The following is a 22,701-nucleotide window of genomic DNA, read 5'->3' as shown; positions in this document are numbered from 1 at the left end:
ATGATCGCTACCTCTTTAAAGGTTTTTACCTGCTGATTTTCTCGTTGCATTTATTTATTTGTTTGTCTGTTTCTATTAATTGCTCTCATTCTTGTCTATACTTTACATTTTCTTCTTTGAATACTTGGAAAATCCCAATTGAGTGGCAGACATATTGCGGGGGGGACGACTTTATTTTCATCATTGAATTTTGGAAACATTGAGGTTTTTGTTTTTGTCTGACTTTGTCTGTTCTTCCTGGGATTATAGAGGAGCAGCATCATGCCTTACTGGTAATTTTGCTTTGTTTCTGCTTTATTCAACTGGCAAAGAGCACATTATTTTCCTTCATTTTGATCCTTAAGGCTTGCTTTGGCTCTTTGTTGTGGCAGATCTGGGCTAGTTCATTAGGGCTAGGTGAGCTCCACCACTGAGGTCTGGCCATTCTGCGGGATCCAGCCCACATCTTACTCTGACAAACTCCTCCTACCCCTGTGTGAAGCCCAGGAAGAGTCTCTGCCTCACTGTTTCCCCGCAGTCTTTTCCTGTTTCTCTGTTTGCTGGTTTGAGTCTGACTGGAGCCCTAACTTGCCTAGAACTTGTTTAGACTACATACTTGTAGTGAGCCTCCTGCCTCTGCCTCCCAAGTGGTAGGATGCTTGAGAAGTGCCAGAGAGGATAATCTTTCTAGAACATTCTCTATATTGTTTTATTAGTTCCACATGACTATTTATTACCCTGCAGCAGAAAAAATCTGTATGGTACAAAAACTTAAACTTTAGCTTTGACTTAAAGAATGTAGTAAGAAGAACCAAATGGATGCCTGAGGGAAGCACATCCAGGGACCTGTGGGCATGGCATGCCAGAGTAGATGAAGATGCATTTATCTCGAATCAGATTGGAGCTGCCAGTCTTACGTCATGTTAACCTGATGTCAATGCAGAATTAGAATAGAACTTCACCCATCAGTACGTCTGAGATAACTACTACAAATATTTGATCCATAATGAGAAATTTCCTAATGAGAAAAGCTTAAGAAAATGTATAGCATTTGGAAGCCCATTTTGAGTGAGTCCAACCCTAGAATAACACACAGACAGCAATGTTGCAGTTCTTCACAAAGAGGACAAACTTTAATTTGAGCTCAAAAACTTTAGCCGTTAACTTTCTCACTATTCAGAATTACATGTTACTTGATTGTCATTATGTGACTATTTAATTGAATTATTATTTAATTATATAAATCCAATTATTATTAGGGAAAAGAAAATGTGTAGGTCAGCCAGCTTGGCCAGAATCAAGCCAGGCAATGTGGCTCATACTTCAGCTTGGCTCCAAGGGAAGTGCCTGCTAAACATGCTTTGAATCTTTCATCCATTTCCTGGCTCTGAGTTTCATTAAACAAATTTTTCCAATCACCAACTTCACCTATAACACAGAAGCACAAAAGACTCGGGCATATGTTAGGATATTTCTTAATTTTATCCTGTATGCTACCCAATTTTATCTTTTGTTATTTCAGTGGTTTACTTTGAAAGGTTAAGGCAGCATAGCTGTGGTGGTTGGAATAAGAAGCATCAGGAGGAGAGAGCCACTGGGCTTGGCTTGGGCTTCTGAAACCTGAAAGCCCACCCCCAGGGACACACTTCCTCCAACAAGGCCACACCCACTCCAACAAGGCCACACCCACTCCAACACTGTGCAACGCCAATGACCTCCACATGCACAACTTGACATGCACATGTGAGCCCCCAACATGTACATATACACTGATGATAGGGAAGCCTGTTAACCAATTATCTTTAAGAGGAGGGACCAAGTTAGGGTGTGTCTTTGCTCGGCTCAGATGCGCTCTCTTTGCAGCACAACTGAGCTTAGACTTCTGGTTCCTGTTTTGTGAGTTTTTCTCCTTATAATAAATAAAAATATAATTGTTTATCTTTTAGCTAGCCTGGTTATTTCCTAAATTGAGATAACTTTAGCATACTCAAATGTACATACATGCACACAAATGTACATACACACAGAGGATTAAAAAATGCATGAAAAATAAATGATTTCTTTCTGTGGAATCTTTGAATGTTTTCAGTCAGAACTGTGAGTTCTATGTCGCACAAGCATTGAAGTGTGTCCTGATGAAATGCTTACCAACACGACAAAGTAGTTATGATGCATTAAGGAAATGAAACAAGACAAAACTGTCCTTAACAGAAAATTGCTGGGAGGAAACATGCCAAAAAGTAAAACCTGATTCAGGCGGGAGAAATTTAAATTTTTGATGACATCTGTAAATGACTTGTAAAATATTTTCCGTATTTCCCAGCCTTCTGGGCGCTCTACAAGGAACATCACATTTACGTCGTTGTAGGAGTTTTCCATTCCAAATAACACTTGATGAACAATGCATGGGTTCTAGTTCCCCCTGAATAATAAGAAGCAGGGTTATGCAGGAATCCAGCTACAGCCAGGTTCCTATTTCATCTTCCGTTCATACTGGATATTTAAGATAGATCAGTCAAAAAATTAACAGAAGGAAGTGGACTCGGCTCAAATTCTGAAGTATGGCAATGGAAAAGCAAGGTCCTGGAGCTTCACCTTTTTTCCTTATCCCAAAAGTAAATCTTTTGTTTCCTTTTGTTACAAACGTTAACCCTAACACAGCCTTCCGGTCAGTATGCAGTCAGTTCCCACAGTTCCCACGTTAGCTGTGCTCATCCTTGCTGTTCCCCAGGATGCCTGTAAGCCTTGTTATAGGGCTGATGAGGTGACCCAGCAGACGAAGGCCCTTGTCCCCAAGCCTAACAGCCCGAGTTCTAGCTCCAGGTCCCACATAAATTGACTTCCACAATCTGTCCTCTAACACCCTGTACATTTCATGGCACATGCACACGCACACGCACACGCACACACACACACACAAACACACTAAGTGTAATAAAAATTTTAAATATTGTTATATTTTCATTAAATATTCAATAAAATGAAAGTGGAAAGTCCTAACCTATAGAATTGTAGAACTTGATACGAACTTAGAATACTCTAATGAAGTAAAATCGTCTGTAAATACCTGGTTACCTACCTAGTGACCATTTTCCCCTCCTTGTGTATTAGCAGAATTCTGACTTTCAGTGAGTAACAATGCACCTAGCTTCAATAAGGAAACTACATTTCCAAGGACTGCTGTCGGGAGGGATGATGAATGAGCGCAGGCAACCACTGAATGGGCTTGGTGGAAAGCTCCAGAAGGGGCTGATTAGCTAATGTACAGGATCCTTCCTCTGCTGTCTCCCTTTCCTACTTGAGTTCTGAATGCTGGAGCTCCAGCTGCTGCTTTGCCATCACTGGGCACTTAGTGCGCAAAGGACAGTGGACAGCCACCAATTACAGCTCTAGGCTGCCCCTGTCCTGAATTCTTATTAAAGGAGAAAAGAGAACACCCTGTCTTGTTTCAGACACCATGGTTTGGCTTTCCTTCTCAGGGTGGGGCTGACACAACACCCCACAAATGAGAGCCGCTTTACCTTTGCGGAACAGGAAGGGGCCGATTGCACCATGCGTCTCCCGAGAGTTTTCGCGCATCGCTTGGAAGGTGCACCGGGCTGAGATAGTTCGTACTTGTTCATCGGTTAGAGAGAAGCCAAGGAATTCAGAGATCTGTTTTATTCCAACAACCAGATTCTGAAAGCAAAAATATTTGAAAAGATAAACATCTTTCAGTGGGGTTTGCTGGGGCAACGTTTTTCTTAAATCAGTGCTCATTTATTTATTCATCCATTCATTTAATTTTTGAGAAAGGGTGATATGTAGCACAGTCTTTTGAAGTCCTTGTACCCATTCCTGGGCTGAGCAAGTTTCTTCTCCAGCCTGGATGAGGGAAGTAGATCTCCCTAATTCAACCCACAACCAAATGCAGGTTTGGTTAAATTAACTGAGCCCCAACTATTGTTTCTTCCATTGCTAACACGGACTGTCCATCATGAAGGGAAAGAGAGTAGTTATTAATCCGCAATCATTATTTCATTTGCCAAGCAAACAAACTCAGCCTTTCTTTATGTGTAGTGGACTTCCAGTTTTTTTATTAGGTATCTAAAATTTTAAATATTGAATATGCTATTTGTTCACACAATCAGGAATTCTAAGTATATGCTGTGTGTGTGGTCACTAATAAATATTGCCCTTGAATATCAATGACCATAATCTTACCTCTTTCAGATCTTCATATAATATGAACTTAACATTTTCATCATCAATATATTTGTTCCAGTTAATTGCGAAATCAAAATAGCTTCCCCAAGAAACTAAAATCAAAGGAAAGAAAGCTTTTTAATTCCAGCTATACGAGGAATCTTTTTAAAGGTTGAATACGTACAGAAAGCAGGGATGGGAAGGGATGGGGAAGGAAGGAAGGAAATGGGTAGATGGAGGTCAAAGCTACATCTTTGGTGTAATTGTGGAGTACCAAGTGTAGTGACCTAGACTTCTGGATCTAGTGCAGCATAAGGACTGTTGTTATGAATACTGAATTGTATAATGAAATATTGGCTGCTAAGGGAACAGCAAATCATGTGATTCTTTCTCTACACACAGAGAAGCAGCTGTGTGACATGATGGACAGACATGCTTGACTTTAGTAATCATTTCATTATGTGTCTATGTTGCAAAACATGGGATCCATCCTAAATGCAGCAATTTTTAAAATCAGCACAGAGAAGCAGTTTTGTGTAGCAAAACTTTCCCTGGGGAGATGCAAACGTCCATGTATCCTCGATAGGGAGCTCACAGCAGAACAAAGTATGGATACCCCCAAAGTCCAACTTGCTGGACCATGAATTTCACTGGGGTTACTCACAGAAGTATGGGTGAGGGGTTACTTACAGGAGCAGAAGTGACTCACAGACAGCTGTGCCATCAAGGTGGCAGCTCACAAAAGCTAGGACACCTGGAGCACAGAGCATAGCCTGCAGGCAGCTCAGCAGGTTGGACAGTGCCCTTTTCAAGTGACTACAGTCTAAAACTCTTCCAGGCAGCTTAGCTGGCTTCTGCTTCTTTCAGGCAGCTGGTCAGGTCTCCGGGTTTTCACTGCCTCCGAGAGGGACTCTCAGCTTTATTAATTTATTCTCAGAGAAACTGTTACTCAACACATTCTCTTAGAGAGCAGACTATACTGTGTCCCCTAGGGTAATTTAGCCACTATTAGAAGGAGATGCTTACATACCTCTGGCCACGGTACTCATGGACGTAGGCTCTCTGCCCCTTAAGCAAGTGAGGCAATTAGCAATCGAGAGAACATCTTGTTCGTGTTCTCAGCTATACAGTAGGCCTTACTCCGGTTGGTCATGAGTCTTAAGGGAAAGCATGGCTATTAAAAAACCTAATTTAGTATCTGAAGAAGCAGCAATAGTAGGAAATAAATCGTTCTTATTTCATCATGAAAGGAGGAAGCGCTCACAAGGCCCCGTAACTCAGTGAGAGACTTAATAGTTATTAATGGTGTGTGTGTGGGGGAGGTGAGTGTCGCTTTCTTTTGTGGTATAACTACCCACACTCCTTTATATAACCTCCCACCCACGCTCGTGTAAGTAACCAGTAGTTGGAATAAAATGTCCTCCGTAGGCTAAGATATTTGGATACTTGGTCCCATGTCAGTGGCTCTCTTTGGGTAGATTTAGGAGGTGTGGCCTTGCTGAGGAAGTATGGCACCAGGGGCGGGCCTTGATGCTTCAAAGCCACAGGCCATTTCCTATTCCTCCCTCTCCTTTTGCCTGCAGATTAATGGGATTGCTCAACTTCCAGCTGCAGCCCCCACGCTGCTCCTCTGTCATCACGAACTCATTCTTCTGGAACTGTAAGCCTGAATAAACCCCTTTATTTGTTTGTTTGTTTGTTCATTTTTTATTTTTGAGACAGGGTCTCTCTGTGTAGCCCCGGATGTCCTGGAACTCATTCTATAGACCACATTGGCCTCAGACTCAGAGATCCTCCCCCCTCTGCCTCCAAGGTGCTAGGATTAAAGGCGTGCGCCACCACCGCCTGACAAACTCCTTCTTATAAGCAGTCCTGGACGTGGTGTTTTATTTAACAGAGTGACAGAAACAAACAAACAAACAAACAAAAAAACTAAAACAGCAATCCTGTTTAAACTCAGCGAGTCACACCTAAATAAAAAAAGACAGGGAGGAGGAAGGGGAATTGTTAAGGAAAGAAAGGTTTCAATGGGAAAAGAAAAGCAGGGAGAATAATACAAGGTAACGGGGAGAGAGAAGGCTAAAATTTATTATAAACATATGACGTTATCAAAGAACGAAAATAAATTATTTAAAATAGTAGTTATTAATAACTGGAGATAAGATGTTTACATAATCTAACAAAAATGTCTTAGGTGTAGTTATACAACTTATGATTTTAAAAGCTTTTTATCTTCCTTGGGTTTTTTGACACCGTATAATATGTGGCTCAAGGGAAACTAACTAGAAATACTTTTTACGTGACTCTTAAATAACATCCCTCTTCTGTATCTGTTCTGTGACCACTTAGTAGTCACGGTCCAACAACTGAACTTTCCAGGGCAGCGGTTCTCAACCTGGGGGTCAGCATTTGGGGGCTGAAAGACCCTTCCACCCAACTTACCCAAGACCATCAGAAATATCACATACGTTATGCTTCATAACGGCAGCAAAATTACAGTTCTGAAGTAGGAATAAAAATAATTTTATGGTGGGGGTCACCACAACATGTGTGGTATTAAGAGGTCTCTGCGTGAGTCTGGAGTGTCTTTGAAACCAAAGGTGCTTTGTAATTGCTTGGCGCATGGAATTGCTTGGCGGTTCTGTAAAACCTCATTTAAATGCAACCTTTTGGTCCCAAGATATCCCTAAATCTTCTTTACATTTATGTTTTCAAAGTTATGTGTTCATCTGCCGAAGGAAAAGTTCTTTTATTAACAGGCTTACCCTGCCCCTTCATGAATTGTCTGAAGAATTCACCCCAGGAGGCATAGCTTGGAATATCCGGGACATCGTTATGAAAATGAAAAAAAGACACTGCTGTATCCTTAGGGTTTCGAAATATCGCTAATATCTAGGGAACAAAAACGAAGTTAATTCATGCAGCTTTGTATATTGTACTTTGGAAAAGCCAGAAGGTGAACTACGTCGCAATTGTATCAATACAGAAAGCAAGAGGGACAGTGGTAAAACACAGCTGGGAAGTCTGGGACACTGCAGGGGACCTTAGCTAATAATGACGATATGGTCTAAACAGACCACAAAGGGCAGGCGCAGGAAAAACGAAAAGGCAAAGCAGAGCAATTTGACAAGCACAGTCTCGGAGAGTAAAAGGTAAAACCCCAGATAATCGTAGACCAGTCTTAAGGGTCCTGAGTACTAGGGGTGGAGGCGCCAGTCTGGGAATGCAGATGGAGTGGGACCTCCCATTTCCGCGGCTCTCTTCTCCAACTACAGTTGTGGCCTTTGAATGAAAATTGTGAAATGAGCACTGGAAAGGTCAAACTGAATCCCAAGGCGACCAAGGGATGGTGCGAGAGGACCAAGGGATTGTCGGAGAGTGCGTGAGTGTTCCGTGTGTAAGCAAGACTTCAGACACTTCCTGTTTCAATTCCTAGACACAGCTGAGCATGCTCGAAGGGACACGAGCCCACTCTGAGCCTATGGCTCTGGCAGGCCTTGCCTGTCTCCCCCATTTCCCTCTATCTCAATAAACCATTAGGCTATGTCTAAAGCTAGCCACGAAGTTCTCTTCCCTTATTTGGCCACTTCCTCCTTCTGATACTGCCTACTTAAGATCCAGCTATCAGAGTACTCACGTCCAGCAATCAAAAGTCCCCTTTGGTTCACCTATTTAACATGGCCATTCAAAATAGACCGCCCCTTTTCTCGTCTTAAAACTTACACCTGCAAGGGCATTTTGCTGCTGTTTTTCTGCCCGAGTCATTTGCTGCTGTTTTTCTGCCCGAGTCAGTGAGCAGCGACTAAAACTCACTTAATAAAGGATCTCTCTGTGAAAACAGTTGTTTGGGTGTGGTTTGTGTCTAATCCCTTCAGGGCAGGAGCCCCTTGCTGTGTGGAGGAAGGGGGGGGGGGTTGGTTTGGATTGGGTTAGGGTTTGCCTTCACAGCAGAAGCCAGACATAAAGAAACAGGCAAACGTCAAGAGGGTTCTGAAAAACAGGAGGATGTTTATATGTTTTTCTTTGGGTTCACCTTCTTATTTAGCTTCTCTAGGATCACGAATTATAGGCTCAATGTCCTTTATTTATGGCTAGAAACCAAATATGAGTGAGTACATCCCCTGTTCCCCTTTTTGGGTCTGGGTTACCTCACTCAGGATAGTGTTTTCTATTTCCGTCCATTTGTACGCAAAATTCAAGAAGTCATTGTTTTTTACTGCTGAGTAGTACTCTAATATGTATATATTCCATACTTTCTTCATCCATTCTTCCATTGAAGGGCATCTAGGTTGTTTCTAGGTTCTGGCTATTACAAACAGTGCTGCTATGAACATAGTTGAGCATATACTTTTGTTGTATGATAGGGCATTTCTTGGGTATATTCCCAAGAGTGGTATTGCTGGGTCCAGGGGTAGGTTGATCCCGAATTTCCTGAGAAACCACTACACTGCTTTCCAAAGTGGTTGCACAAGTTTGCATTCCCATCAGCAATGGATGAGTGTACCCCTTTCTTGACAACCTCTCCAGCAGAGGCTATCATTAGTGTTTTTTATTTTAGCCATTCTAACAGGTGTAAGATGGTATCTTAATGTTGTCTTGATTTGCATTTCCCTTATCGTTAAGGAAGTTGAGCATGATCTTAAGTGTCTTTTGGCCATTTGAACTTCTGTTGAGAATTCTCTGTTCAGCTCAGTGCCCCATTTTTAATTGGGTTGATTAGCCTTTTACGGTCTAGTTTCTTGAGTTCTTTATATATTTTGGAGACCAGACCTCTGTCAGTTGAGGGGTTGGTGAAGATCTTCTCCCAGTCAGTGGGTTGCCTTTTTGTCTGTGACAGTGTCCTTTGCTTTACAGAAGCTTCTCAGTCTCAGGAGGTCCCATTTATTCAATGATGCCCTTAATGTCTGTGCTGCTGGGGTTTATACGTAGGAAGTGTGTTGTAATAAGAGCGACAGGGCTGTGTCTCTGGCACCCAGCCGCCCGCATGGCTAGCTTATGCCCCGAAATAATTACACGGAAACTGTATTCTTTTAATCACTGCCTGGCCCATTAGTTCCAGCCTCTTATTGGCTAGCTCTTACATATTGATCTAACCCATTTCTGATATTCTGTGTAGTACCACGAGCTGGCTTACCAGGAAAGATCTTAACCTGCGTCTGTCTGGAGTGGGAGAATCATGGCGACTCCTGACTCAGCTTCTTTCTCCCAGCATTCTCTCTGTTTACTCCACCCATCTAAGGGCTGGCCTATAAATGGACCTAGGCAGTTTCTTTATTAATTAACCAATGAAAGCAACAGATTAATACAAGACCCATCTCCATCATTTCCCCTTTTTCTGTTTAAACAAAAAAGAAAGACTTTAACTTTAACATAGTAAAATTACATATAACAAAACAGTTATCAAGCAAGAATTACAGTTACAATATTTATATTTATTTTATCTTTTATCATTACTAAGGAAAACTATAACTATAACTAACCATTCTTTAACTCCATCAAAGACTCCAGAAGGATATAATATTACCTAAGCAAACAAGAGATCCAAAATTTTAGAAATGACAGAGACATCTCACTGCCTAGACAGTCACCCAAAGTTCTTTTGTACCGTTGGGGCATCCATCTTTAGCCTTTAGGCCCATAGTATCCAGCAGACATTTTTATCAAGCAGGAAATTCCAAAGACAGTTTAGTCACTTTTTGCTGTGTCCTACAGAATGTCTTGCAGACTCTTTTATGAATCAGGAACCCCGAAAGACCATCTCAACTTTAGGCAAGTTCAGCAGTCCTCTCTCTGTGGGTTCTCTGTGTCCAGTTTATGCAACAGTCCAGGCAAGAGCAGTTTCTTGCCCAAATGACTATCAAACTCCATAAGGAGCCTCTTTGATGTCCATCTTCCTCTCGAAGTAGACTGGTGCTGCCAGGAGCAGACGTGTCTCATTGTCATGAAAAACCCTAAGTTATTAAAATATTTAAAATGCCATATTCTGTAGTCTTTGAAAGATATGAAGAATGTCTATTTAATTGAAATATATCTCTATATATCTAGAAAATCTAACTAACATGACTACAAGCTTGACTATTATCGATGATTATCCACTAACAACCTATATTCGTGGTACTACACAGAATATTAGAAATGGGTTAGATCAATATGTAAGAGCTAGCCAATAAGAGGCTGGAACTAATGGGCCAGGCAGTGATTAAAAGAATACAGTTTCCGTGTAATTATTTCGGGGCATAAGCTAGCCATGCGGGCGGCTGGGTGCCAGAGACACAGCCCTGTCGCTCTTATTACAACAGAGTGGCGCTGTGTAGCCCCACGAGCTGGCTTACCAGGGAGGATCTTAACCTGCGTCTGTCTGGAGTGGGAGAATCATGGCGACTCCTGACTCAGCTTCTTTCTCCCAGCATTCTCTCTGTTTATTCCACCCACCTAAGGGCTGGCCTATAAATGGACCTAGGCAGTTTCTTTATTAATTAACCAATAAAAGCAACAGATTAATACAAGACCCATCTCCATCAGAAGTGTTCTCCTGTGCCCATGTGTTGTAGAGTACTTCCCACTTTCTCTTCTATCAGGTTCAGTGTGTTCGGACTGATATTGAGGTCTTTAATCCATTTGGACTTGAGTTTTGTGCATGGTGATAGATATGGATCTATTTTCATTCTTCTACAGATTGACATCCAGTTTTGCCAGCACAATTTGTTGAAGATGCTCTCTTTTTTCCATTGTATACTTTTAGCTCCTTTGTCGAAAATCAGGTGTTCATAGGTTTGTGGGCTAAAGTCCGGGTCTTCTATTCGATTCCATTGGTCGAATTCTCTGTTTTTATGCCAATACCAAGCTGTTTTCAATACTGTAGCTCTGTAATAGAGTTTGAAGTCAGGGATGGTAATGCCTCCAGAAGATCCCTTATTGTATAAGATTGTTTTGGCTATCCTGGGTTTTTTGTTTTTCCATATAAAGTCGATTATTGTCTTTCCAGATCTGTGAAGAATTTTGATGGGATTTTGATGGGGATTGCATTGAATCTATAGATTGCTTTTGGTAGAATTGCCATTTTTACTATGTTGATCCTCCCAATCCAAGAGCAAGGGAGATCCTTCCATTTTCTGGTATCCTCTTCAATTTCTTTCTTCAAAAACTTAAAGTTCTTGTCAAATAGATCTTTCACTTGCTTGGTCAGAGTTACCCCAAGATATTTTATGCTATTTGTGGCTATCGTGAAAGGTGATGCTTCTCTGATTTCCCTCTCTGCTTCCTTATCCTTAGTGTATAGGAAGGCAACTGATTTTTTGGAGTTGATTTTGTATCCTGCCACATTCCCAAAGGTGTTTATCAGCTGTAGGAGTTCTTTGGTAGAGTTTTTGGAGTCGCTTATGTATACTATCATATCATCTGCAAATAACGAAAGCTTAGCTTCTTCCTTTCCAATACGAATTCCCTTGATCCCCTTATGTTGTCTTATTGCTATTGCTAGAACTTCAAGCACTATATTGAAGAGGTATGGAGAGAGTGGACATCCTTGTCGTGTTCCTGATTTTAGTGGGATGGCTTTGAGTTTTTCTCCGTTTAATTTAATGTTAGCTGTTGGCTTGCTGTAAATAGCTTTTATTATATTTAGGTATGACCCTTGTATCCCTACTCTCTCCAAGACCTTTATCATAAAGGGGTGTTGAATTTTGTCGAATGCTTTTTCAGCATCTAATGAAATGATCATATGGTTTTTTTCTTTCAGTTTATTTATATGGTGTATTACATTGATAGATTTACATATGTTGAACCAGCCCTGCATCTCTGGGATGAAGCCTACTTGATCATAATGGATAGTTTTTCTAATGTGTTCTTGGATTCGGTTTGCCATAAACTGCACATTTTATTCTATGTCTGTTTTCTATACAAATTGAAGTGCATTTGACTTGTACTCAGCCACAGCAAAAACATGGGAAGAAAGAAGCAATGAAAAAATTACTACATTACGCATTTCACATATTCAAATTCCATGAGGTTGAGCAAGCTCATCACACCAAAAGCCGGGAACTACAGAGCTGACTAGCTCAGTGGTAGAATTCTTGCTTAGTGCCTGTGAGGCTCTGGCTTTGATCTCTAACACTGCCAAAAATCAAGGTCGAGAAAAACAAGCAAACAAAATCCAGAGAAATAAAAGGATGGCCTGTACGTATACATGAACGTTTCAACCTCAGCACACACATGATATGTAGGACCCAGCCTTGACAAGGTCAGTAGGAGCCGGAGTCTCAGGCGTTTACTCTAAGGCAATGCCTGGTTCCAAGAAAGACCACAAACTGAGACTACCCAGGCACCACCACTTAAAGGAAATTCCTAATGTTCCAACCATTGTAGATAGGATCACCTGCACACTCACCAGGACACCCCTAGACAAATGTCAGCCAATCTGGGGTCCTGAACTTTAGAAATCCCTCATCCCCACCTTTGCTACTATAAAAACCCAACCCTAACTGAGCTTGGGGTTCTCCAGCTATTCCGATCATTGGGCAGATGGAGAGTCCGAGTTTGCAAACTTGTGTAGAATAAAGGCTCTTTGCTTTTCCATATAGGACCGGTCTCATTGCTGGTTTTGGGGGGACTTTGCAGATCTGGGCATAACAAATACACATACATACATGCAGGCAAAACACATACATATGCAAAATGAACATAAATCTTTTAATATGTTTCAATTCACTCACCTTGACTTTGCTCTTGAAGACAGACTGAGGTAGTTTGTCGTAGTGGAGATGAGTTGTCAGGATCCTTGGTGAAGGAAACAGCTTCATTCTCTACAAAATAGCACAATAAGGTGAGTGTGTGTGCATGTGTGTGTGTGAGAGAGATAGAGCATGTGTGTTTGTAAGTGTACATGTGAGAGGGTATGTGAACAAATATGCACGAGAGAATTATGTGAGAGAGTCTTCTGAGAGTGTGTGAGTGCTGGTATGACTGTAAGAGTGTGTGTGAGAGAGTGAGAGAGAATGCGTGTGCACGACTGTGTTCGTAAGAGTGTGTGTGAGTATATATGAGTGTGAGAGAGAATGCGTGTGCACGACTGTGTGTTCGTAAGAGTGTGTGTGAGTATATATGAGTGTGAGAGAGAATGCATGCGCACGACTGTGTGTTCGTAAGAGTGTGTGTGAGTATATATGTGTGTGAGAGAGAATGCGTGTGCATGACTGTGTGTTCGTAAGAGTGTGTGTGAGAGTGTGAGAGAGAATGCGTGTGCACGACTGTGTGTTCGTAAGAGTGTGTGTGAGTATATATGAGTGTGAGAGAGAATGCATGCGCATGACTGTGTGTTCATAAGAGTGTGTAAGAGCATTCTGGGAGTATGTGAATGTGTATGAGAGGGTATGTCCGAGTGGATGTGTGTCTGTGAGAGATTATGTGTATGAAATAGTGCATGGCTGAGTGTGTAGATGTATGTGTGTATGTACACGTGTGTGTGTTCAGTTGCCTAGAAGCATGATATCTAAGTGGTGGCTTCAAGCACTCTATAACTTTCTTTTTTGTGCCCAATTTTTTTCATGAAGAATCATAAACAAATCATTAATCTCACCTAAATTATTTTATCAGATCCTGCTTTTCATTCTCAATCTTGGTCACTTAAATTCTTTCTGTTCAAGCAAATTCAGAATCCACATTTTGCTGTTTTATTTGTATCTCTTCTCTATCATGGCCTCTGATAGAAATATCCAAGTCAGAAGACTTGTTCCTTAAAATCCATTTAAAAAAAAGATTTATTTATTTATTTATTTATTTATTATGTATACAATATTCTGTCTACATGTGTGCCTGAAGGCCAGAAGGGGGCAACAAACCTTATTACAGATGGTTGTGAGCCACCATGTGGTTGCTGAGAATTGAACTCAGGACTTTTGGAAGAGCAGGCAATGCTCTTAACTGCTGAGCCATCTCTCCAGCCCCCTTAAAATCCATTTTTAACAACTAGATCTGTTTTTGAAGTTTTCTGTGTATGTGTGTGTGTGTGTGTGTGTGTGTGTATACTCTCATGCAAGCACATGTATATCTGTGAGTGAGGAATGTGTATGTTTGCATGTATGTGTTTATACCGGTACCTCAGCGGCCAGAGGAAGGCCCTGGGGGCCTGCTGCAGCACTCACTGTTCACACTGTTGCTTTGAGACAATCTCTGGCTGAACACGAATCTAGGTTGACAGCCAAAAAGCCCAGTAGTTCCCCTGTCCCCGTGACCTACAGCAATGGAATTATGGGAGCACCTGCCTTTTTACGTGGAATCTGAGATCTAAACTCAGGTCCTTGTTCTTGCACAGCAAAGGCTCTAACTCACTGAGATACCTTTCTAGGCCCTAGATACAATTTTCTCCCTGAGACAAGGTTTCTTTGCATAGCTCTGACTACCTTGGAACTTGCTTTGTAGACCAACCAGGTCAGCCTCCAACTCAAAGAGCTTCCTGCCTCTGCCTCCCGAGTGCTGGGATTAAAGGGGTACCATACAATCAAATATCTCAACAGAATTAAAGTCCTGGGTTACCTAAATATCTGAGAAATGATTTATGAAATGTTTGTCCACTTGAGGAGCAGAATAATTCATTATTTTCTGTTATCTATTTCCACCAATGACTAAAAAGAACAAAGTTTTCTGGCCACCTCAAGGCATGGTTATATATGTACCAGGAAGGATGAGACAGGAAGGACATGAATTCAAAGCAGGCTAGGCAAACAGTGAATTCTAAGCCACAGGAGACCATGTCTGAAAAACAAATACTCTTAAATAGTGAAGGGTTTTTAATTTATATTCTTTATAAGTGTTTAATTTTTTAATAATTTTTATTTGGAAGACAAGGCTTCATTTCGCTTGAAGAGATCACACAAAGTTTCATAAGTTATGTTAAAATTCTAGTGATAAAATAATACTCAGATATTTGTAGCTAATTCTTTGAAAATAGCTATGGAGACATCAAGTCAAACAAAAGAACACGAATCAAGATTTTGACAAATTAAAAAAATTAATCAACAATATGAGTCCAAGTGGTGATCAGTGGTGATGATGGCTGAGGGGCACTAGACTGTCTTCGGTGGCGTTTGCAATAACTTTACATCCATTCACAACACTGTTTTCAGACAGACATTGGAGCCTCTGTTTTAGAGATTAGACTTAGGCTTTGAGGTTTCAGGTGCTTTGTACAACATCAAATAGACGGTCATTTTCAGATTAAGTGATAGCGTACTGTTCCTCCTCCATCACGTGGCCCCGGGTCACACAAGGACTCATACAGAATGACAAAGTTACTAGGAGGATTAGCGGCACAGCCTAGAAGAGAGTGCAATTGTCTCAGAACTAGATACGCAGCTCTTTATTCAAAACAATGGATAACGCAGCTGAGCCGCAGGCCACATGAAGACCAATTCTACATAGGGCTGCTTCAGAGACACTTGAAGGTGTCTGTCAAGTCCAAATGGATCAAAGACCTCAACATAAAGCCAGCCACACTGAACCTTATAGAAGAAAAAGTGGGAAATAGACTTGAAAACATTGGCACAGAAGACCACTTCCGAAATATAAATAACCCCACCAGCACAGACATTGAGAAAAACAATTAATAAATGGGACCTCCTGAAACTGAAAAGCTTCTGTAAAGCAAAGGACACGGTCAACAAAACAAAAGCCTACAGAATGGGAAAAGATATTCACTAACCCTGCATCAGACAGGGGTCTGATCTCTAAAATATACAAAGAACTCAAGAATTGGACACCAAAAGAACACATAATCCAATAAAAAAAAAAACTGGAGTACAAACCTAAACAGAGAACTCTCAACAGAGGAATCTAAAATGGCTGAAAGACACTTAAGGAAATACTAAACATCCTTAGTCATCAGAGAAATGCAAATCAAAACAACTCTGAGATTCTATCTTACACCTGTAAGAATGGCCAAAATCAAAAACACTGATGACAACTTATGCTGGAGAGGTTATGGGGTAAAGGGAACACTTCTGCATTGCTGGTGGGAGTGCAAGCTGGTACAGCCCCTTTGGATTTCAGTTTGGCTATTTCTCAGGGAAGTTGTCTGTACACTGAATCACTATTAACTTAAACTTATCTTCTCACTGATTTCTGTTTAAAATAAAAGACATACTGCAGTAAAAAAGGGAGGCACAGTTGGGGGTGGAGATATGGCTTAGCAGTTAAGAGCACTGGCTGCTCTTTCAGAGGGCCCAGGTTTAATTCCCAGCACCTCTCTGACAGCTCACAGCTGTGGCTCCCATTGCAGGGGAAATGGCACCCTCACACAGACATACATGCAGGCAAAACACCAATGCACATAAAATAAATATAAATAAATCCCCCCAAAATTAAAAAAGTAGACACAATTAAATTATAATTGAAATAGAAATTTGCCCCTAAAATGTTGGACTAAGAAAAACAAACACTTCTAGTACACTGAAGTTATGAAAACCTAAAACAGACTTAAAAGATTTCCTGGTAATTCTGGAGCTAGTCAGTGGGGGCTTTGTGATCTATATTACAAGAAAACAAGTATGCTTCATTCTGCAGGAAGGCAGGAAGGAACACACACACACACACACACACACAGAAAATGGTTTGTTCTGAATAATCTTCGGCCAAGATGTCTTGGTGGTTTAGACACTTCTTGCCCTTGTAGAGGGCTTCACTTTCAAGCACCCACATTGTGGCTTTGAGCCATCCATAACTTCAGTTCCTGGGGATCTGATGCCCTCTTCTGACTTCCACAGGCACTAGGCATGCACATAGTGCAGGCAAAACACTCATACTATAAATAAAATTAATTAATTCAAAACAAAATGTTTATTGCATACGTATGAGTGTCTTGCTTGCAAGTATGTATGTGTAACATGCCTTATGTCTGGTGCCTACAGAGGCAGGAGACAGTGTTCGATACTCTGGAATGGTCGTGAGCTACCAATTGAGTGCTGGGAATCAAACTCACTCCCCCTAAATAGCAGCGAGTGCCTTTAACCCCTGAGCCAATTCTCCAGGCCCTCTTTAGTGAATATTTAAAGTGGAGTTAGATTCTTCAAGAATGCCCTGGCTGCAAAAGTCGTTTAGATCACTACAGCTGGAATTTTCCCTAACAAGAAAGCGTACCTTTCCTTTCACAGCTGGCAAAGACGGAAAGGGGAGAGATCTAGAAAGAGCCCCTGGCAACAGGTGGCTTTACAGTCACAGTAGTGGTGCCAGGGAAGCAGAATGACCACCGCTGAGGAACAGGAATACCTTGTCCCAAGGACACTCAAGTTCACTTCACCAATCTTGGCTGGCAACTGGGAAAGTAGTAGAGCATGTCTGAAAATGAGCCTGGAACATGCCTAGAACATGCCTGGAACATGCCTGGAACATGCCTTGAAGATGCCCGTAACACCCCTCCAGCTCTTGGAGGGCAGAGGCAAGGGGGCCAGAAGCTTACGCTCAGCCTTGGCTACAATGGGAATTTGAGGCAAGCTTGGGCTACATGAGATCCTGCTTGAAAAACAAAATCTTGACAAAGAATCAAATCTCTGTGCAGCATCACAAGGCACCCCCCACCACTTACAAATGGTTTCTGCTATGTACTTTTATTTAAGATAATTTGTTTGAAATTAAAATATACTCTCATGGAGAAACAATCCCATGTGTAATGGGAAAACATGCAAGTCAACAGCCCAAACCCTGCTTCAAACATAAAACAAGCTGTTTGTATTGAAGGTAGGTAATGACATTGGCAAATAAAGCAACAAAGATCATAGGCTGTGATGTAATAGGGTTTAAAAGTATAGGTTAGAAAGCTGGTCACTTGATTGGTATGTATAATGAAAAAAAATAGCTTGTTTTCTTTTTCAAAAAATTATTAGCCGGGCGATGGTGGCGCACGCCTTTAATCCCAGCACTCGGGAGGCAGAGGCAGGCGGATCTCTGTGAGTTCGAGGCCAGCCTGGTCTACAAGAGCTAGTTCCAGGTCAGGCACCAAGCTACAGAGAAACCCTGTCTCGAAAAAAACAAAAAAAAAAAACAAAAACAAAAACAAATTTAAAAAATTAAAAAAAAAAAAAAAGAAAGCTGATCACCTGCTAGCATTACGTCTAAAGGCAATGCTAAACCGTCTCTAGGAGCAAGGCTGTGTGACGGCTGTTGGCTTTTCTCTGGGTATCCTGTCTCTTCGCTCAGAAAAATCTTTAAGCTGATGTCCATTCTTCTGGCCCTGAAGCCTAAGCCTGTTCTGTCTGAGCTTCCATCAGATATACTGGAGCATGGACCACTCTCCCAAGTGTGAGACCCTGGACCTTAATATGGCTGCTGGGTGCTCTTTTGCCTCTTCAGAAGGTGCCCTGGACGCCAGCCTGGATCAGGATTTAGTGCTTGCCTTCCGCTCAGCATCAAGTCCTCAAACAGCTGTCCTTCAAACTGCCTCTTTCTGCTACTTCCCCCAGCCCATGAAAACGGGTTCCCTTCTTTCTACCTATGGAACTTTGAAGTTTGTATTTGTCAATCATGTGGACTGTGTGGTCATTCCTAGAAGATGTTCCCGAAAGTTCCCACCCAGTGTGTTTCTTTCTTCCTTCTGCTCCGGGAGAGACTTGGTGGTTAACATTTCCGGATGTTTTACTGCAGTAGTGGGGTCCCTCTGGGTCCAGCTTCCCCTCCTTTCCGCATTCTGGCATACCTAGGGCTCAGGAGAGACTGGTCCATCTTCGCCCTGCGGTCTAAACACAAGGACCCAAGGCAGACTCTCCCTCTTGCCCCTTACTCCCGAACACTGGCGTCCCAGCCAGTTCTGCTGGGAAAGAGAGTGATAGTAACTACGTGCTCTGTGTGGCTCTTTGAACCCTCATTCAGACCATTTCCTCGCTGCTCACATTCACAGAAGCCGTAATTAAGATACGGAAATTGAAAGTGTCTTAGTAGTGAAGATGGGATTCTGCCTTGCATCCTACCCATGCCGGTATCTTTCGGCTTTAGTTCATTTCCTGGGTGTTCTCGGATTACTTGTCTCCCAAGTTAAAAATATTGCTATTACTAGTAAGGATAGCCATATATTAAATTCTTTCGAAACTCGAATCAGACAGCTTGGATTCAAATTTTGGCTCTGCCATTTATTATCTCCTTAGTCTTGGGCAAGGATGGCAGTTTCATCTTCTGTGAAATGGTGATTAGGCTTTTTTGTAAGAAAATGAGATAATACCAGAAGAGGACTGAGGATGTGGTAAGCAAACAAGAACTGGCTTCAGGGATTGTTGTTAGCATTGTTGTAAGACTTGTTGAACTCAGAGGTGATGGCTCCAGAGGAAGAGTCTCCCTGCGCTCATTCACTGAAGTCAAAAGACTCTACTAACCTGATATTTTTCTGCATCTCCACACTCAAGAACTGGAAATTCTGGGCACGTGTATTTCTTTTTAGAAACGGCAAATATTAATTCACTGACAATGTGGAGAATCCAGTTTGAACCTGAAAGAAAAGACAGAAAATAGAAACCCATTAAGGAAACTTAATAACAAAGACACATCACTTTAGTGTGTAGAAGAGGAAATTTTCAATTTTCAATTATTCCATGACGTGAACATTCACTTCTTTAGAGTTAGAAAGAACTCTGACTGTGGGAATAAGTAATTTTGGAGAAAAGAGCATTTGTGTGTATTAACATGGAATTTAATGTTTTTAGGGTTTTTTTGTTTGTTTGTTTTTTGTTTGGTTTGGTTTTGACTTTTTGAGACAGTATTTTTCTGTATAGTAACTTTCGGCTGTCCTGGAACTTGCCATTGCCTCCTTAGTATTGGGAAATTTTTAAGTTTTTAAAATTCACATTTTGCCCTCTTCCGTTTCCCTCTCTTCCTCCACCTCCCTTTTCGTTTTGAGGCAGGGTTTTGCACTGTACTCCACAGTGGTTTCTAACTTCCGAACCACCTGCCTGAGATTACTGATGTTCGCCTCCACATCAGGCGCAAGAGTCCCCTTGACGTGATTTGCACATAGAATGCGCTCCTTGAAGAATAAATATTATGCTAGAGAAATATCCCTTTTATATAATTTATTTCACCCTAAACTGATCTACAGGAATAGATCCCAGCATTGAATAAGAGAACAGAAAGTGTTAAATGAAATAGGCTTTAATAAGCAGCAGTTGAAAGAAGCAAAAGAAGCTGAAGTAGACGGAATAGCTCACGCCTGCAACCGAGCATGCTAGAGGCTGACGCAGAAGATTGTGAGTTCTAGGCCACCCTGAACCTCAAAATTAAAGCAAACAACAAAAATCCAAATCAAAAAAACCCAACAACAAAACAGATGATATAAAATATAGTAAATTAGATTCTTAATCTCTTATTCTCCATTAATGATGGATGAGAAACAGGAGGATTGATGTTTGATCCTGAAAAGAAGTCCAGCACATGGAAATCATTACATACATGACAGAAATGGCATGCGTCTGCTTTCTGTCAAAAATATTCATATTTTGTTATTCTGGCACTGTCGATCCTCCCTCTCCCCACGTGCCATACCTCTTCCTCCAGCCTACTGGATTTTTGTTTGTTTGAGTTTTTTTTTCCAAGTTTTCAGTTGTTGACTTTACAACCCATTTGCTTTACTGTCCTCCCCTGCTGCTGCTGATTTCCAGCGAGTTCCATGTGGAGACGAGGCTCCTTCTTCCCACCTTCACCTTGCACCCTCCCCTACCTAACTAACACAGAATGCGTTCACGGGAGAAGATTCTCTTTACCACACTTCGGGTAGGAGGCTAGCACGATGTCATCGCTTCTGGCTTCAAAGGTGTCCAAAGCTCGGAAAGTTTCCGAGGTGCACATGGTAACAGGGTAGGGAATCCCCTGGTAGGTGAAAAACAAGTGAGATAGCGCCGTTTCTTTAGATTTTTCTAAAGCATCATCAATGTACTCGATAAACTTGGACTTGTCAGCCATGCTGGCTCCCCGCTAATGAATCCAGCCGGTGTCACCCAGTACAATGGTTGTCTTTAATAGTCCTTCCCAGGCGCATGGAAATCTATCATCCGGTTTTCATCCGTTCCTTCATCCTGTTTGTGTATCCCGCCGTCACAAAAGGTGAGCCACAGGTGCAGACAGGCTTGGCTTCAGGGACTGCTATCACAGATGCCGATCGTGTTACGGAGGACATCCCACTCAATAGAAGAAAAAGAACAAAATCTCCTAACAGAAGATTAATAGACATTAAATATCCAACAAGTAGATATTTAACAAAACCAGACATTGAATTTTCTATGAGAAATTCTTGGAATAGGCCTTCTGGTTTGCTTTTGATTGGCAGTTTTCCAAACACATCTTACTTAGCGTGACAATGAAACCACAGGGTAATTTAATTAAGTGGTTAAAGCCCCAATTTAGGGACAATTCTGAATACTGGGCTCGGTTTTGTGATTTATTACTGAAATGATTTGTGAATCTCATCTTCATTCATTTAGCAATACAGCAATGGGTCAGAAAAGAACTTTGGAGGGGAGAACTCAGCAGAGTTCTCTAGGTACATCTCCTCTTGATGGGCTTGTTGTACATCTTCTGACACTTCGTGTGGACAGTGGTCTCTGGGATGTCTCTGGGAAAGCATCTAGCCCTTTCTGTTGGTTAGTTTCCAAGTCTTTCCATTAAACATAGACTTTAGGCTTTGTCTCCTTTAGGGCAGGAGAAGTTGCATTATCCTTTAAAGCAAAAATAAAATAAAAGAAAACTTAGCATGGCTAAATGTAGCATAGTATGTGAGGACTTAGTGGGTGTAGATACCCCCTTTTTGTTTTTAAATTTTGCCATTTAGATACTAAACGGTGTCATTTCACAATAGCGTGATCCTGTGGATCATTAGGGGATTCCAGTTACATGATTCATATTTTATAAATTGCAAATTTCCTTTAAGTGTTTGCTAGTAGAAACAAGACCATTGTCAGCTTTTAGTCGTGATGAGCGTCCTCGACGGGAGAAAGTGTATAGTAACGGCAAGAAGGACGGGGCCAGATGATTTGTCAGCTAAAAGGAATTGCTCTTGTAACGATTTTGCATTTTGATGAAGAAGTTCATAAGTTTTTTTTTATTTTTTTATTGAAAAAAAATTTTCCGCCTCCTCCCTGCCTCCCATTTCCCTCCCCCTCCTCCCGCCCCTCTCCCCCTCCCCACACTCCTCTTCTCCTCCCTCTCCAGCCCCAAGAGCAGTCAGGGTTTCCTGCCCTGTGGAAAGTCCAAGGTCCTCCCCCCTCCATCCAGGTCTAGGAAGGTGAACATCCAAACTGTCTAGGCTCCCACAAAGCCAGAACATGAAGTAGGATCAAAACCCCGTGCCATTGTCCTTGGCCTCTCATCAGCTCTCATTGTCCGCCATGTTCAGAGAGTCCGGTTTTATCCCATGCTTTTTCAGTCACAGTCCAGCTGGCCTTGGTGAGCTCCCAATAGATCAGCCCCACTGTCTCAGTGGGTGGTTGCACCGCTCGTGGTCCTGCCTTCCTTGCTCATGTTCTCCCTCCTTCTGCTCCTCGTTAGGACCTTGGGAGCTCAGTCCGGTGCTCC

General features: G+C 41.8%; 1 protein-coding gene across 1 annotated transcript; it reads right to left on the bottom strand.

Moving 5' to 3' along the window:
* Positions 1-1,276: 1,276 nt before the first annotated feature.
* Positions 1,277-21,093, bottom strand: Sult6b1 (sulfotransferase family 6B member 1). The gene is made up of 7 exons (XM_057789843.1): positions 20,895-21,093; positions 19,515-19,627; positions 12,876-12,965; positions 6,930-7,056; positions 4,183-4,277; positions 3,501-3,657; positions 1,277-1,407 (listed from the first exon to the last, which is right to left on the bottom strand). Exons 1-7 carry the CDS (start codon positions 21,091-21,093, stop codon positions 1,277-1,279), a joined length of 912 nt encoding a protein of 303 aa, XP_057645826.1.
* Between the last annotated feature and the right edge of the window lie 1,608 nt (positions 21,094-22,701).

The sequence above is a fragment of the Chionomys nivalis genome, chromosome 1 (assembly GCF_950005125.1).
Source record: "Chionomys nivalis chromosome 1, mChiNiv1.1, whole genome shotgun sequence".
Classification (NCBI taxonomy): Eukaryota; Metazoa; Chordata; class Mammalia; order Rodentia; family Cricetidae; genus Chionomys; species Chionomys nivalis.
The sequence above is the reverse complement of the archived record's forward strand: the minus strand, read 5'-3'. Positions and strand labels throughout refer to the sequence as shown.

Coding starts and splice junctions, on each gene's coding strand:
- Sult6b1 (XM_057789843.1), bottom strand. CDS start 21,093: ATGGCTGACAAGTCCAAGTTTATCGAGTACATTGATGATGCTTTAGAA. Junction 19,628..20,894: donor AGCCTCCTACCCGAAGTGTG/GTAAAGAGAATC, acceptor CTTTTCTTTCAG/GTTCAAACTGGATTCTCCAC. Junction 4,278..6,929: donor ACAATTCATGAAGGGGCAGG/GTAAGCCTGTTA, acceptor CTTTGATTTTAG/TTTCTTGGGGAAGCTATTTT.